Source organism: Chionomys nivalis, chromosome 2, assembly GCF_950005125.1.
Source record: "Chionomys nivalis chromosome 2, mChiNiv1.1, whole genome shotgun sequence".
NCBI lineage: Eukaryota > Metazoa > Chordata > Mammalia > Rodentia > Cricetidae > Chionomys > Chionomys nivalis.
In genome coordinates, this window is record NC_080087.1 from 63,346,467 (window position 1) to 63,361,949 (window position 15,483).

Here is a 15,483-nt window from a genome sequence, read left to right on the forward strand (position 1 = left end):
GGTTTTGTGGGAGCCTAGGCTGTTTGGATGCTCACCTTCCTAGACCTAGATGGGGGGGGAGAACTTTGGACTTCCCACAGGGCAGGGAACCCTGACTGCTCTTGGGGCTGGAGAGGTAGGGGGAGAGGAGTGGGGGGAGGAAGAGGGAAATGGGAGGCAAGGAGGAGGCAGAAATGTTTTCAATATAAAAATATAAAAAAAGAAACATCACTAAAACTTAAATCACACATCAAACCCTACACACTAATAGTGGGAGACATAAACATCCCAATCTCACCCTTAGACAGGTTTGCCAGACAGAAAATTAAGAGAAATAAAGGAATTAACAGATATTATGACTCAAATGGACTTAAAATATATCGATATACCTTTCCACCCAAACACAAAAAAATATAAATTATTCTCAACACCTCACAGAACTTTCTCTAAAATTGACCAAATAATCCGTCATAAAGCAAACCTCAACATATACAAAAAAAGGAATAACCTTCTATATTTTATTGAATCACTATGTCTTATAGTTAGAACTTAACATTAAAACTAATTGCAGAAAGTCTACAAACTCATGGAAATTGAATAATGCTCAATTGAATTATTACTGGATCTAGGAAGAAATAAAGAAAGAAATTAAAGACTTGGTGGAATTTAACAAAAATAAAGCACAAAATACCCCCAACTAATTGGACACTATGAAAGTAGTGCTAAGAGGAAAGTTCATAGCACTAAATGCCTACATAAGATTATGGAGAAAGCTCACACTAGTGACTTAACAGCACACCTTAAAGCTCTGAAACAAAGAGAAGCAAACTCATCCAGGTGGAGTAGATGCCAAGAAATAAGCAATTTGAGAGATAAATTCAATAAAATAGAAACAAAGAAAGCAATACAAATAATCAATGATAAAAAGAGTTGGTTCTTTGAGAAAATCAGCAGGATAGACAAACCCTTATCAAAACTGGCCAAGAAACAGAAAGAGAACATCAATATTAACAAAATCAGAAATGAAGTGGGACAATCAGAACAGACAATAAGGAAATGCACAGAATCATTAGGGCATATTTCAAAAACATATACTCAATAAAATTAAAAAATGTAGAAGAAATAGACAATATTTTGGATAGGTACCAAATACTGAAATTAAATTAAATTTATCTGAATTAAAGTGAGATAAACAATATAAATAGACCTATATCCCCTAAAGAAATAGAAACACCATCGAAAGTCTCCCAACCCAATGTCAAGATTATTTCAGCACAGAATTCTATCAGAATTTCAAAGAAGATCTAATATCAATACTCCTCAAACTGTTTCCTACAATAGAAACAGAATAAATATTGCCAGAATTTTTATAAGGCTTCAATTACCATGATTCCCAAACAGAACACAGACACAACTAAAAAGGGAAATTACAGACCAATCTCCCTCATGAATGTTGCCTCAAAAACACTCAATAAAATACTGTCAAATGGAATCTAAAAACAAATTAAGAAATCATTGACCATGATCAACTTAAATTCCTCCCAGTAATGCAGGAATGGTTCAACATACAGAAATTGGTCAACGTAATCTTAGATAGGTAGAATCAACATAGAAAAATGGCAATCTTACCAAAAGCTATATACAAATTCAGTGCAATCTCCATCAAAATTCTGACACAAGTCTTTACTGATCTTGAAAGAACAACACTCAACTTCATATGGTAAACCAAAAGAAACCCAGGATAGCCAAAAGAATTCTATACAATAATGGAACTTTTGAAGGCATCACCATCCCCAACTTCAAGCTCTACTACAGAGCTATAGTAATAAAAGGCTTGGTATTGGCTTAGAAACAGACATGTGGATCAATGGAATAGAATCAAAGACACTGATATTCATTCACACACCTATGGACATTTGATTTTTGACAAAGAAGTCAAATTTGTGCAATGGAGAAATGAAAGCATCTTCGTCATCAAATGGTGTTGGTGTAACTGGATGTCAACATGTAGAGAATGCAAATAGATCCATGCCTATCCCCATGTTAAAAATTCAAGTTTAAATGGATCAAAGACCTCAACATAAACCCAGTTACACTGAAGCTGATTGAGGAGAAATTGGAAAGTAATTTTGAACACAAAGGCAAAGGAGATCACTTCCTAAATAAAAGACCAGTATCACAGACCTGAGAGCAACAATCAATAAATGGGACCTTCTGAAACTGCAAAGCTTCTGTCAGGCAAAGGACCCAGTCAGTAAGACAAAATGGCAGCCTACAGAATGGGAAAGTTCTTCACTAACTGTATAACTGACATACGTCTGCTTCCCAAAATATATAAAGAACTCAATAAACCGGATGTCAAAATACCAAATAATTCAATTAATAAATAAAAATTGTTTGAAAATGCAACAAAAAAAGAGAAAAGAAAATTCCGATGATTAGTTCCTTTTCTATTCTTCCTCTCTTGGGATATTCCTTAGTTATTAAAAGTGTTCTACAGCCTGGAAAGTACTTTATAATTTTGAAATTATATCTGCAAGTTAACAAAGTACATACTGTTTACCTAGCTATATAAGAAGGAAGAGAGAGGAGGAAAGCAAAGATAGATTCAGGAAGAAGAAAGCATAGATGTATGTTTACTCCATGAACGCATTTGGATCTGTCAGATACTTAAGATTTGAACTATAAAAATGAGCCCTCTAAGACAGTATAAAGGACATTGAGCCTGTAATTCGTGATCCTAGAGAAGCTAAATAAGAAGGTGAACCCAAAGAAAAATATATAGCTATCCTCCTGGATATTAACCTTCATCAGGCGATGAAAGGAGACAGTGACACACATTGGAGCACCGGGCTGATATCCCAAGGTCCAAATGAGGAGCAGAAGGAGAGAGAGCATGAACAAGGAACTCAGGACCGCGAGGGGTGCACCCACACACTGAGACATGGGCATGTACTATAGGGAACTCACCAAGGCCAGCTGGACTGGGTCTGAAAAAGCATGGGATAAAACCCGACTCGCTGAACATAGCGGACAATGAGGGCTGCTGAGAAGTCAAGAACAATGGCACTGGGTTTTGATCCTACCGCTCGTACTGGCTTTGTGGGAGCCTAGGCTATTTGGATGCTCACCTTACTAGACCTGGAAGGAGGTGGGAGATCCTTGGACTTCCCACAAGGCAGGGAACCCTGACTGCTGACTGCTCTTTGGGCTGCTGAGAGAGGGGGAGTTGATTGGGGGAGGGGGAGGGAAATGGGAGGTGTTGGCAGGGAGGAGGCAGAAATCTTTAATAAATAGATAAATTTTTTAAAAAGGACAGTATAGAGACGGTTTCAGCCTGTGACCCGACCACTCTAAGCACACCTGAATGTACCTAAGCTGAGAAGAGAAGGGTTATGCCTGGTCAGGACATAGATGCTATATTACTCTAAATGTAATAATGACAATTAATGTATGCACTCAGAAAAAAGCATATGTTTAGTGATTTAGCATTTGCTTTGTTACATAGTTATTCATAATATTTTAAACATAAAATTTTTATTAAGTTATTATGCAAAATTATTTTCTAATTAAAATATTTTCAAATGGTATAGTAAAGCTTTTTAGGAAGACTGTACAGATTACAAATTATGTCTTGACTAATTTGTAAATTTATTATTAGAGATAATTTCTTCTTTCCTCCCTTCCTCCTTTCATTTCTTCTGTCCTTAGTTCTTTTATTCCTTAGGCCCTTCCCTCTTTCTCATCCCATTTTTCTCTATCCCTATCTGTCCATTCCTTTGAGATGTACATGTCCTTCCTTATTTTCCTTTGCTACTTTGCTTCCCTATCTCTTTTCTTCCCTTCACTGGTCTTTACATCTATCTTCTCCAATTGTCTTTTCCTTATGTTTCTGCCCCTGTTTCTTCCTTTATACTATTCTTCGTACCTACTTGTGAATAATTTCAGAATGCATAGTCTATTCCAAGGTACAAGCCTGCAGGACATAATCCATCGTATTATTAACTCTAATAATGCCCTCTAATTCTATGCACACATATTTTTCCTTATCCTCCTTCAGTTTACATCAATAATGATAGAGTTATAATGAGATAAGTGGATTTCACATGACTTTTATACTGGCAGAGGTGTGCCAATAGGAAGGTAGGCTTTCTTCCTAACACCTTCTAAAAACAGTTGTTTTAAGAAAAAAAAAGCCACATTCAGCACATCTTCTAACACACCTACAAATGTTTCTTTTATTTATGCTGTAGTCCAGGTTGGCCTCTAACTCACAGTTCTCCAGCCTTTGTGTGTCTCCCAAATTGCTATGTGTCACCAAACTTTTTCATTTTTCTTTATATTTAAATTTGAAGTTGATATTATTTGACTAATTAAAAATATCAGAAATGAGATAATCTTTTCTATAAATATTTTTCTTTAGAACTCAAAATGATATTTCCCAAACTGAATCTTGAGTCATATTTTTGGAAATATCATTTACATTTTATTTTTAAGTAATTTGTCAGTGAAAAGTTTTGATTACTGTGGCAAATGTTACTTGTTAATTCACAATATGTGAATAAAGGCTTATATCTACACACTAAAAGGCAAACAGAAAATTATTTATAATATGTAAGGGAGCCTGTGTAGAGGTGGTGCATGCCTTTAATTTCAGCACTTGAGATGCAGAGGCAGGTGAATATCTGTGAGTTTGAGGTCAGTTTCATCTATAGAGTGAATTGCAAGACAGGTTCCAAAGCTACACTGAAAAAGCCTGTCTCCAAAAATATGTAAGGGGTTTCTCTTGCTATTGTTCCCTATGAATTAATGAAGGTTATCATTTGACATCAGTTTTATAGATATTAAATATTCTCTTATTCAGAGTCAAAATTGATGTGGGAATGTCATATATCAATCTGTTGATTTCATTGGTTAAGTAATAAAGAAACTGCTTGGCCCTCATAGGTTAAAACATAGGTGGGTGGAGTAAACATAACAGAATGCTAGGAGGAAGAGAAAGTGAGCTCAGACTCCACAGCTCTGCTCTCTGGAGCAGAGGCCATGCTCCCCTCTCCAGACACAATAAAGCAAGTCGCCAGGTCAGACATGCTAAATCTTTCCCGGTAAGACTGATGCTACACAGATTATTAGATATGGGTTGATCAGGATATGAAAATTAGCCAGTAAGGGCTAGAGCTTATGGGCCAAGCAGTGTTTAAAAGAATACAGTTTATGTGTTGTTATTTTGGGGCATAAGCTAGCCAGGTGGCCCAGGAGCTGGGGCAGCAGGAACGCAGCCTGCAGCTCCAGCTACACAAAATTGTTCAGGGATTGACACTTGGAATATATTCCTATATGTCTATGAGAGCTCTCAAATTATTTTGTTGAAGTTCTAACAGTGGAAGTGGTACCTGATCCATCATAATTTGGTAGTGGAATTCTATTATTATGTATATCTTTCCTTTATTTTAATGAACCAAATAGATCAACCAAATCCACCAATCAAAGAAGAAAATTCCTTCTTATCTATTAGTATTTCTAAAAATGTCTTTTATATTAAGGTCAAATTTATTGCCTTCAAGAAAATAATAGCTACTTATTTATAACTACAGCCTCCAGTAACAATAATTACTAATCTTATTGCACCATTTGTCCAATATGTGATATTCCTTTTGAGACCTCTGTGCTTGTCTCCATCAGTATAATCCTCCTGCCTCTGTATGCAAAGCTCATGGAGCTCCAGTCACCTTGCCCATTACCATCTGTTATTCTACATGTTTATGAAACATTATTCAGTGTGTACTTTAGTACCACCAAGGTTTCCACACCCAGAATTAAAGGTGTGCAAAAAGAAATGTAAGTATATATTCATGCTAAGATTAGCTAAGTAATGTATAAAAGAAAATCAAAATTTATAGAATTATGCATTTCTACACAGTTTGGTTACATTTGGTCATCATTTACAATATTAATGAAGGCTGCTCACTCTATTGTTACCAATTGCACAAATCTTCTCTGGAAGCTTCCTTGGTTCCAGCATGCATAGACTGTCAGTATCCACAGAACAAGCAAAACTTATCGAGTTCTCATCTGTTTTTAGTGACGTGTAATCTAGACGTAAACAAATATGCCAGGAATACATAGCATCTATAGGTGTAATTTACTTCTTTTGGTCTAGTTCAGTTTCCAAAACTTATTATATTCCAATTTTCTTTTGCACAATCACTTTAGTAATATTAAAATTATGCTGCTTTATGCAAAGAAAAATAGAATGCATTTTAATGGAAGAGTTGACCTGCAGAAAGATGAATAATTTGCATCAATTTTTGTGCATTATGTTAAACTAATGAAGACAAATGTATTCATTCATTTCAGCAAAGCCGAAAACCTGAAGGCCGGCAATTTCATGCATCTGTAATGACGGATATTACAGTACTTATTATATGATGAATTGGGAATTGTAGAAATGGTTGATGAGTATAACCAGGAGAAAACATGTTTCTCATACTGATTTATATTTTTATAAACATTGGCATCTGCCTCAAACAATGTGCCTCATTTGGTACCGATTACACATCTCCCACTCATTAAATAATGAGAAATAAAGGAGCACTAGATCTCACTTAATACTAAAATTGAAACAAAACAAAGAAATCCATATTTTTACATGTCAGAGTACAGTATTGCCTTAATAAAACTTAATAAAATAAAACTCATGGTTGCAGGCATGCTGAGGAGGGTACAGATATTGTTAAGTTAAAACTTGTTCAAGAAGTACTAATACAAGTATTTTACACTCATAATATAAAATATTTTACAGGAGTAAAATTTATACCTAAATCATTAAACATAATGATGAATGTTTAACAATTGCATGTACAAGCCGGGCGGTGGTGGCGCACGCCTTTAATCCCAGCACTTGGGAGGCAGAGGCAGGTGGATCTCTGTGAGTTCGAGACCAGCCTGGTCTACAAGAGCTAGTTCCAGGACAGGCTCCAAAACCACAGAGAAACCCTGTCTCGAAAAAACAAAAACAAAAACAATTGCATCTACAGTAAAAACGCTCTTCAAATTTAACCTTTTGGGGTATCATAAACATGGCTATATCATCTTTGAATTCACTACATAGAAATTCATTAGGACTTTGTATGTTAAGGCAGAATATATAGACAACACAAATTACAGGACTTGGAAATGTGCTGGAGCTCCTATCATGGAGTAAGCAGCACTCCTTAATGGCCTCTGCCTCAGAAAGAAAATTGGAATATAATAAATTTTAGTAACTGAACTAGGCAAAAAGAAGTAAAATTATACCTGTAGATGCTATGTATTCCTGGCATACTTATTTATGTCTAGATTACATGCCACTAAAAGCAGATGAGAACTCAGTAAGTTTTGCGTGTTCTGTGGGTACTGGCAGTCTCTGCATGCTGGAACCTAGGAAGCTTCCAGAAGCAAGCACAGAAGGTAGTTCAGAGACAAGAACTCCAGCACAGTAACAACATTTTCTGTGAAAGGTGCCAACATGGAGAGAATATTCCTTTCATATATAGGTATGCTAAAGTGGTATGAACAAACCTTATGTGAATATGACTTTGGGTAGTGTGCTAGTCACATTTACAACAATATTATACAAGCTAGAATAATCAAAACCCAGTGCCATTGTCCTTGTGGATTAATATCTGGGTCTTCGATTCGATTCCATTGGCGGGCTTTGATTCTACTGCATGGACGGGCTTTGTGGGAGCCTAGTCTGTTTGGATGCTCACCTTCCTGGACCTGGGGGAAACAGGGAGGACCTTGGACTTCCTATAGGGTAGGGGACCTTGGACTGGAGAGGGAGGGGGAGGGGGAAGGGGGGGAAGGAAGGGAAGTGGGAGGAGGGAAGGAGGTGGAAATTTTCAATAAAAAATAAATAAATTATAAAAAAGAAGCAAAAAAATAAACAAGCTAGAATCATCATCAGAGAGGATTAAGACTTAACTGAGAAAATGCCTCCATAAAATAGAGCTGTAGCCAAGCCTGTAGTACATTTTCTTGCTTAGTGATTGATGGGGGGATAGCTTATTGTGGGGGTGCCACCTCTGGGTTGGTGGCTTAAGTTCTATAAGAAAGCAGGATGAACAAAACAGAGTAACAAATCAGTAAGCAGCACTTCTTCTTGGCCTCTGCATCAGCTCTTTCTTCTAGGTTCATACTCTAGTTCAATTCCAGCTGTGACTTCCTTCAATAATGGACTATGATGTGGAAATATAAGTCAAATACCCTTTTCTTCTGTAACTTGCTTTGCTTATTGTGCTTCATCACTGGAACAGCAACCCTAATCAAAACAGGTAATGGTCATTCCTCATCATTGGTACTTTCTTTTCCTATCCTGCTCATCCATGTGATGTTCTCAATTGTAATGTGACACTTAGTAACTACTCTATCTCATTTAGATTTTCAACAACTCTTCAAAAATAATAAATTTAAAGCTTACACAGAACTCTTTTGTTTCTGATGTTTTTTGTTCTTTTATTTTTGTTGTTAGTGATTTTTATTATTTGTGGTGTTTTTTTTTTTTTTTTTTTTTTTTTTTTTTTTTTTTTTTTTTTTTTTTTTTTTCCAGAATCTCACTGTATAGCCCTGGCATACAAAACTACCTATGAAGTCTGAAACTCATAGATTCCTCTGCCTCTTCCACCCAACTGCTGAAATTGAAGGCATGGGAAGTACCAGGTTGTATATGACTCATAAGAATAAATTGTCAACTCAGACAAGTCCACATCTTTGGATTCTGGAACATCTTATTTTCCTCCAAGCACCTCTTTCGTTCTCACTTTTAATTCTATATGTGACCATATGTATAAGACCTCCATTAGTTAAGTCCAGGCAAACCCACAAAACAGAGAAAGGAAAATGTGTACAAATCCCTCCCCATACCTCTCACCAATTAGCTCTTTGCAATTTAAAGCTCTTGAAAGAAGAAAAAATCATATTTTTTTCACTACAGTGAAAAGGCACACTGCATGTTCAAAAAACAGGTGGCTAACACAAAATAGACTTCGTGATTTTTCCTTTGTGTGGTGTGTGTGTTTCTTTGTTTTTTAAGAGAAAAAGAAAATAATGTTGCAGGCTGGAGGGAGTCTGAGAAAAGATGGGGATAGTGGGAAGAATTTGACCAAAATAATTTGTAAGCAAATTTAAAACATATATTAGAATTTCTTTATTAAACCACTTCTCTACTTCATACAAACTAATCTTCTAATTCTTTATTTGCCTTGAAATCATAAATCCTGGTTTATTATGAGTCACGGAAGATTAGTGGAAGTTTTCAGCAACCTCAGGTGAGAGTGGTCCTGTGTCTTTTATGTTTATCTTGCTTTCACATCTAGTTCAGTATTCACAGAAATACTATTAATTGTGAAGTAATTATTCAATAATTATTTAAAATTTAATGTTGAATTAACTATGTATGTAAAGGGGTATCACCCAGATCACAGGAACTCCCGTTATGATGGACGACATGATGTGCAGAGCCATGAGCACAGTTCTCCACATGTTCTTCCCAGGGCCTCACCTGCGATGGTGGAAGTTGTGAGGAAAGTTGCAAATGGAAGGAACGTGTCATTAGCCCATTGCTATAAAGAGTAACAGTAATGAGATCTTCCTGGCTGTTTACAGTATTTCTATCAAACCAAATTAGACAAAGCAAAACATAAAAATGCTAACTGGCACTAGTGGAGCTTTTTTTTTTTTTTTTCTAAAAACTGCATTTCTTTCAGATGGCAAGCCTGGTCCTCGAAATGTAATATGCACTCAATCTTTCAAAATGAGAAATCAGAAAGCTTCTAGTACAGAGCAAAAAGTTCCATTAAAGAGAACTGCTCCCTCATTTTCTAAGCACATTATCACCTATGGTGTATTTAGAGGAAAGATTACAGCCGCTTGCATGTGCTAAATATTCCTTAAGGAAACTGCTGCGATTTGCCTTTTGAATTTTACCACTCCCAGAGCTTTTCTAAAATATTATTTCAAGTGAACTAGGAAATTCAGCCAACATATTAGGTGTAAAAACATCTACAGCTTCCAAGTTCTACTACACAGTAAGTGCCACATTAGAATAATATTGCTGCTATCAGGGAAACTGTGAAAGGGATTTAACACCACCACATACTTAATTAAAACAGCTTGTGATTATTTAGCATTTGCCTGTATGTCTCTACTAAGGTATTTATGTAAACAGAACTGCCCTAATTAAATAGCTTCTCTCTGAGCCACTCAGCATGCTCACAGCACACTTTAGGTAGTTATCACAATAAAAGTGATGGATGCAACAGGAAGTCACATATGAAGCATGGAGGAGGAGCCTGGCAGACTACCATCTCTGTAAACCCCCCCCCAAAAAAAAATTCAGGGGCAGGCACAGTCTCTTTTCTCAGAGTTATTTCAGATTTCCCATGTCAATAACAATTATACTACTTTATTCATTAATTTACTTCCCAGACACATATAACCAAAATACAGTGTCTAAAGAAAAAAAAAAAACTGAATGAAAGTAAAAAAAAAAAAAAAAGAAAGAAAAAGAAAAAAGAAAGCTCCTCCCTCTGATTACACTTGAATTCAATGTTGTCATTGAAGGTTGCAGTTACTAAAGTTATAAAATCGGACTGTAGGGAAATCCTGTAGGTGCTCTACATTTTCCAAAACCAAAGCATGCATTATATTCCTTTCCCTGGATTTATCTCCAACTCTCTGGGAAAAAGAGAAAAAGCTTAATGTGTAATTATTTCACACCTTAATATATTCTTTTAATTTTTTTTCTGTTAGCTTATGGGTAAATAAGAATTACACTGAGTAAATTCAATAATAACAGAATAATAGTTTTCAGTATGATTGATCATGATGAGGAACTAAATGCTACCTATTTCAGAATTGTGTATATGGTTCTGAATGAAAGGTTATTTTTTCAAGTATAGTTGTGTGTTATTGTGTTTATTAATAATGAACAAGTAAAAATAATACACAAAATCATACTTCTTGTCAAGTTGTAAAATAGTAAGTCATAAATTCCTGCCTGGAATATTTTCTCACAGAGTCAAATGTCTTAAGAGGCAACTATGAAGGGAGCAAACACTAAGAGAGCAGGTCTTAGCCAGAGACCTGTGGGAACAGGCCCAAGCCAGTGACCTCTACAGGAGGAGGATTGAGTCACTGACCTCCATTGGAGCAGGCCAGAGGCAACTACCTCCACAGAAGCAAGTACAAGGAAGCCACCACTGAGGGAATAGGTCTAAGCCAGAAAGCTCTGCAGGACTGGGTGTATGGATCAATGACCTCCATTAGAGCAGGTCCAATACCAGTACCTCCACGAGAGCAGGCCTGAGCAGGTGACCTCTACCAAAGCAGGACCAAGAAAGCAACCTCCATGGGAGCAGACCCTAACAACTCCTAGTATTGCAGAATGACCCTGGGAATGCTGAGCAACCTACAGGAACACTAAGTAACTTCCTTGGTGACTGGAACCATGGCCCTGAATGCATCATGGGGAGAAACCATCTGAGCCTTGGATTCACTGGAACCTGTAAGACTGATCACCAGTGACACAGCCCCAATTATACCAATCAGAGGACAAGGTAAAAACACACTCAACACCACAAAGAGCAACACAACACCAATAAAAAACTAGTGTCCCTACAACAACAAAACTGGAACAACAAAATATAGATGAAGCAGAAAAAATAACCTAAAAATAATTTTTGTGAAAGTGTTTGAAGCCCTTAAAGAAGATATGAAAAATTCCTTCAAAGAAATGGATGAAAAGACAAACAAAATATTGGAACAAATCAACAAATTCCTTAAAGAAAGAAACAATAAAACAGATTAAAAAATGATTCAAAACTTGAAATCTAAAAATAAAGGGAACATAAACCGAGGAAATTATACAAATGAAAATTATGAAAAAATGATCAGGAACCACAAATGCAAGCAAAAACAGCAGAATATAAGAGACAAAAGAGGGAATCTCAAATTCTGAAGATACAATAAAGGAAATAGACTCATTGGTCAAAGAAAATGTTGAATTACAGGACAGAGAAGCTTTGGTAAAGCAAAGGACAGGGTCAACAAGACAAAACGGCAGCTTACAGAATGGGAAAAGATCTTTGCCAACCCCATATCAGAAAGAGGGTTGATCTCCAAAATATACATAGAACTCAAGGAATTGGTCACCATATAAAACAAATAATTAAATAAAAAAATGTTGTATAGACCTAAACAGAGAACTCCAAACAGAAGAATCTAAAATGGCTGAAAGACACTTAAGAAAATGCTCAGCATCCTTAGTCATCAAAGAAATGCAAATCAAAACAACTCTGAGATTCCGTCTTACACCTGTAAGAATGGCCAAGATCAAAAACATTGATGACAACTTGTTCTGGAGAGGATATGGGGTAAAGGGAACACTTCTGCATTGCTGATAGGACTGCAAACTGGTACAGCACCTTTGGATATCAGTATGGCAATTTCTCAGAAATTTAGAAAACAATCTACCTCAAGAACCAGAGATGTAGGTGGGTCTTCTATCTATATGTTGCTTTCATTGGTTAATTAATAGAGAAAACTCCTTGGCCAGATAGGTCATAACATAGGTAGGTAGGGAAGACTGTGGTGGCGCAAATGAATGTAGACAGATTATATAGATATATACAGCTTTAATAAGGAAATAGACTTACAGGACCACAGGCTATGTCCCTACAGAAGACAGAACAGAATGCTGGGAGAAAGAAACAGATTTAGGCAGTCCCCATGAATCTCCGACCTGAGACAGACACAGGTTAGAATCTTTCCGGTAAAGCCACGACCCTGTGGTGATACACAGATTACTAGATATGGGTTAAAGTAAGATATGAGAGTTAGCCAAGAAGAGGCTACAGATAACGGACCAGGCAGTGTTTAACAGAAAACAGTTTCCATGTAATTATTTCAGGAGTAAAGCTAGCCAGGTGGCGGGACGCTCCTCACTACAAACCAGCAATATCACTTTTGAGTATATACCCAAAAGATGCACAATCATACCACAAGGACATGTGCTAAACTATGTTCATAACAGCATTGTTTGTTATAGCCAGAAACTGGAGACAACCTAAATGCCCCTCAATCGAAAAATGGATATGGAAAATGTGGTACATTTACGCAATGGAGTACTGCACAGCAGAAAAAAATAATGACATCTTGAAATTTGCAGGCAAATGGATGGAGCTTGAAAACATTATATCGAGTGAGATAATTCTGGCCCAGAGAGACAAATATCGTATATATTCATTCATAAGTGGTTTTTAGACATAAAGCAAAGATAAATCAGCCTATAAATCACCATCCCAGAGAACCCAGACAATAATGAGGACCGTCAGAAAGACATACATGGATCTAACCTACAAGGAAAGTAGAAAAAGATAAAATCTCCTTAGTAAATTGGGAGCATGGGGCCCATGGGAGAGGAAGAGAGGAAAGCAGAGAAAAATATATAGCTCAATAAATACTATAAAACAACTTAAAAATAATTAAATAAAAATGGGTAAGTGTGAATTGCCTGTTTGTATATCAAACTTCTTTGATGAAGGTTATGAGAATTGAAGTTCATTCCTGATGTGTTTGACTTGGAAAACATTTTGATAAATCTTCTTAATTTTGAATAAGAACTCACTAAAGTTAAGAACTCGCTTACATTAAATGAAAGAGAAACAAACACACAAATACGTTATATGATAAAATGAAGTAGCACTAGCATGGGATACTCTATCTCTGTGTCCTGTCTGTTTTCTTCTCCCTTTTCTGTCCCTTTTCCCTCTTCTATTTTATATTCCTGCTACAGTTGCAGACCCCATCTGCCTATCCTAATAGCACTAGGATTATATTTAAACCAATGTGATTAAGCAGGCTAATTTTTCCATTTCAATAACTTGAATTTAATTACATCTGCAGTGTAATTTTGTCTAAGATACTCATTTATAGGCTCTAAATATCAAGGCATGAGCCTATTTTAGGGACCCTTATTTCTGTCAACTACAGGTACACCTAGGATATGATATATCCTTTAATGCAATTATTTATTTAAATAATAAGCACATATAAATTTGTAAATATTGGCACCCACGTTATGAAATTCCCATTGATTTTTCCTGGAAAGGATATTGGTATTATTATTATTATTATTATTATTATTCTCATTCTCATTTTGAGGTAGTATCTTGCAGTATTCCAGGCCTGACTTAAACAATCCTCCATCTAGCCACAGGAGTGGTTCAAAATACAAGTGTGCAATATGATATCATCTTATATTATTTTTATTTCACTTTATTATTATGACTAAAACTAATTTTAACACATATAACTGGAGAAATGTTATAGGCACATAATGCTTGGTATCAAATATCACAAATATGTCACTGCTAATTATTCTGCTCTAATTCTTTTCAGTGAAACAATATTTGTAGCAACAAACATAGCCTTCATTTTTAGTTAACTTTAATAATGTTATAAGCTTCAAATTTGAAACCAAACAAAATTATCAGTTTTTAATTCATCCATGAAACTAAACAAAAAAGTTTGAAGCCAGGTACAATGAATTTTTGATTTAAATCTGTATTTACAATATCCCTCATTTGTTCATTTGAAAGGCTGAGGCAAGAGGGTGGCCTGTAAATTTAAAATCTTAATATCATACACAGTAAGCTTAAGGTAGGCCTGGGCTTCAGACTGAGATAATTTCTCAAAAAAAAAATCAAAACAATAGTAATAATTATAAATTTGAGAATTGAATATTTCTAAAATGAACATGTTGCAAATGTTTCAACCTAGACAAAAGAAATTATCTGCCAGATATCTGATATAAATTATTTTTTCTTTTGACATGCTCAATTGGAAGTGATATCCAACTTGTGAAAATATTCATACAATATATTTTGATCATATTCTTTTCTCTTCCCCAGCTCGTTTTATGTCAAAACTTCTAACTTTCTCTCAGAAATATAAATACCATGTTAAGATGTATTAGGTAAAGGTTTTTCTGTGAACTGTGTAGAGTCCTTGCTTTTCTGCTTTAAACAACAACTCAGATTAGTGAAAAAACATAGAGGCTGCCTGGTAACCTACCCATGGGAGTGCCAACGCCATAACCCTTGGAGTCTATAAGGCCGCCAATCTGTGTGAGGTTACAGTTACGCTGGGTAACGAACTCGATAGTTGTTGATTCCATTAGGAAAGCATAATCAGAGGTGAGGACTCGCTGGATCCCTTCTTCATTGCTTTTGACAAGCACAGACTGTCTCCTGCTGCTCATAAACGCCCACATTTTGTCATACGTTGAGATTTTTGATTTCTGGAGAAAAGTAACATAAGTTTAATAAAATATGTTACGTTCTACAGAGTCTTACAACATTTAGACAAAATAGAATTCACAGTTTTTCACAGGCCATTCTATAGTTGTCCCATTTACAAAAAAATCAAGACTTATACAATATGTATCTAGTAATTCATTACATT

At 35.8% G+C, this 15,483-nt stretch overlaps 1 protein-coding gene across 3 annotated transcripts in view; it reads right to left on the reverse strand.

Moving 5' to 3' along the window:
* Grik2 (glutamate ionotropic receptor kainate type subunit 2) overlaps positions 1–15,483 on the reverse strand; it is a 576,711-nt gene that overhangs the window by 21,078 nt on the left and 540,150 nt on the right. For all 3 annotated transcript variants that reach the window (XM_057753255.1, XM_057753263.1, XM_057753270.1), the window contains exon 15: positions 15,094–15,319. In XM_057753255.1, the coding sequence (XP_057609238.1) occupies positions 15,094–15,319 (226 nt within the window). The remainder of the gene's footprint in view (positions 1–15,093; positions 15,320–15,483) is intronic.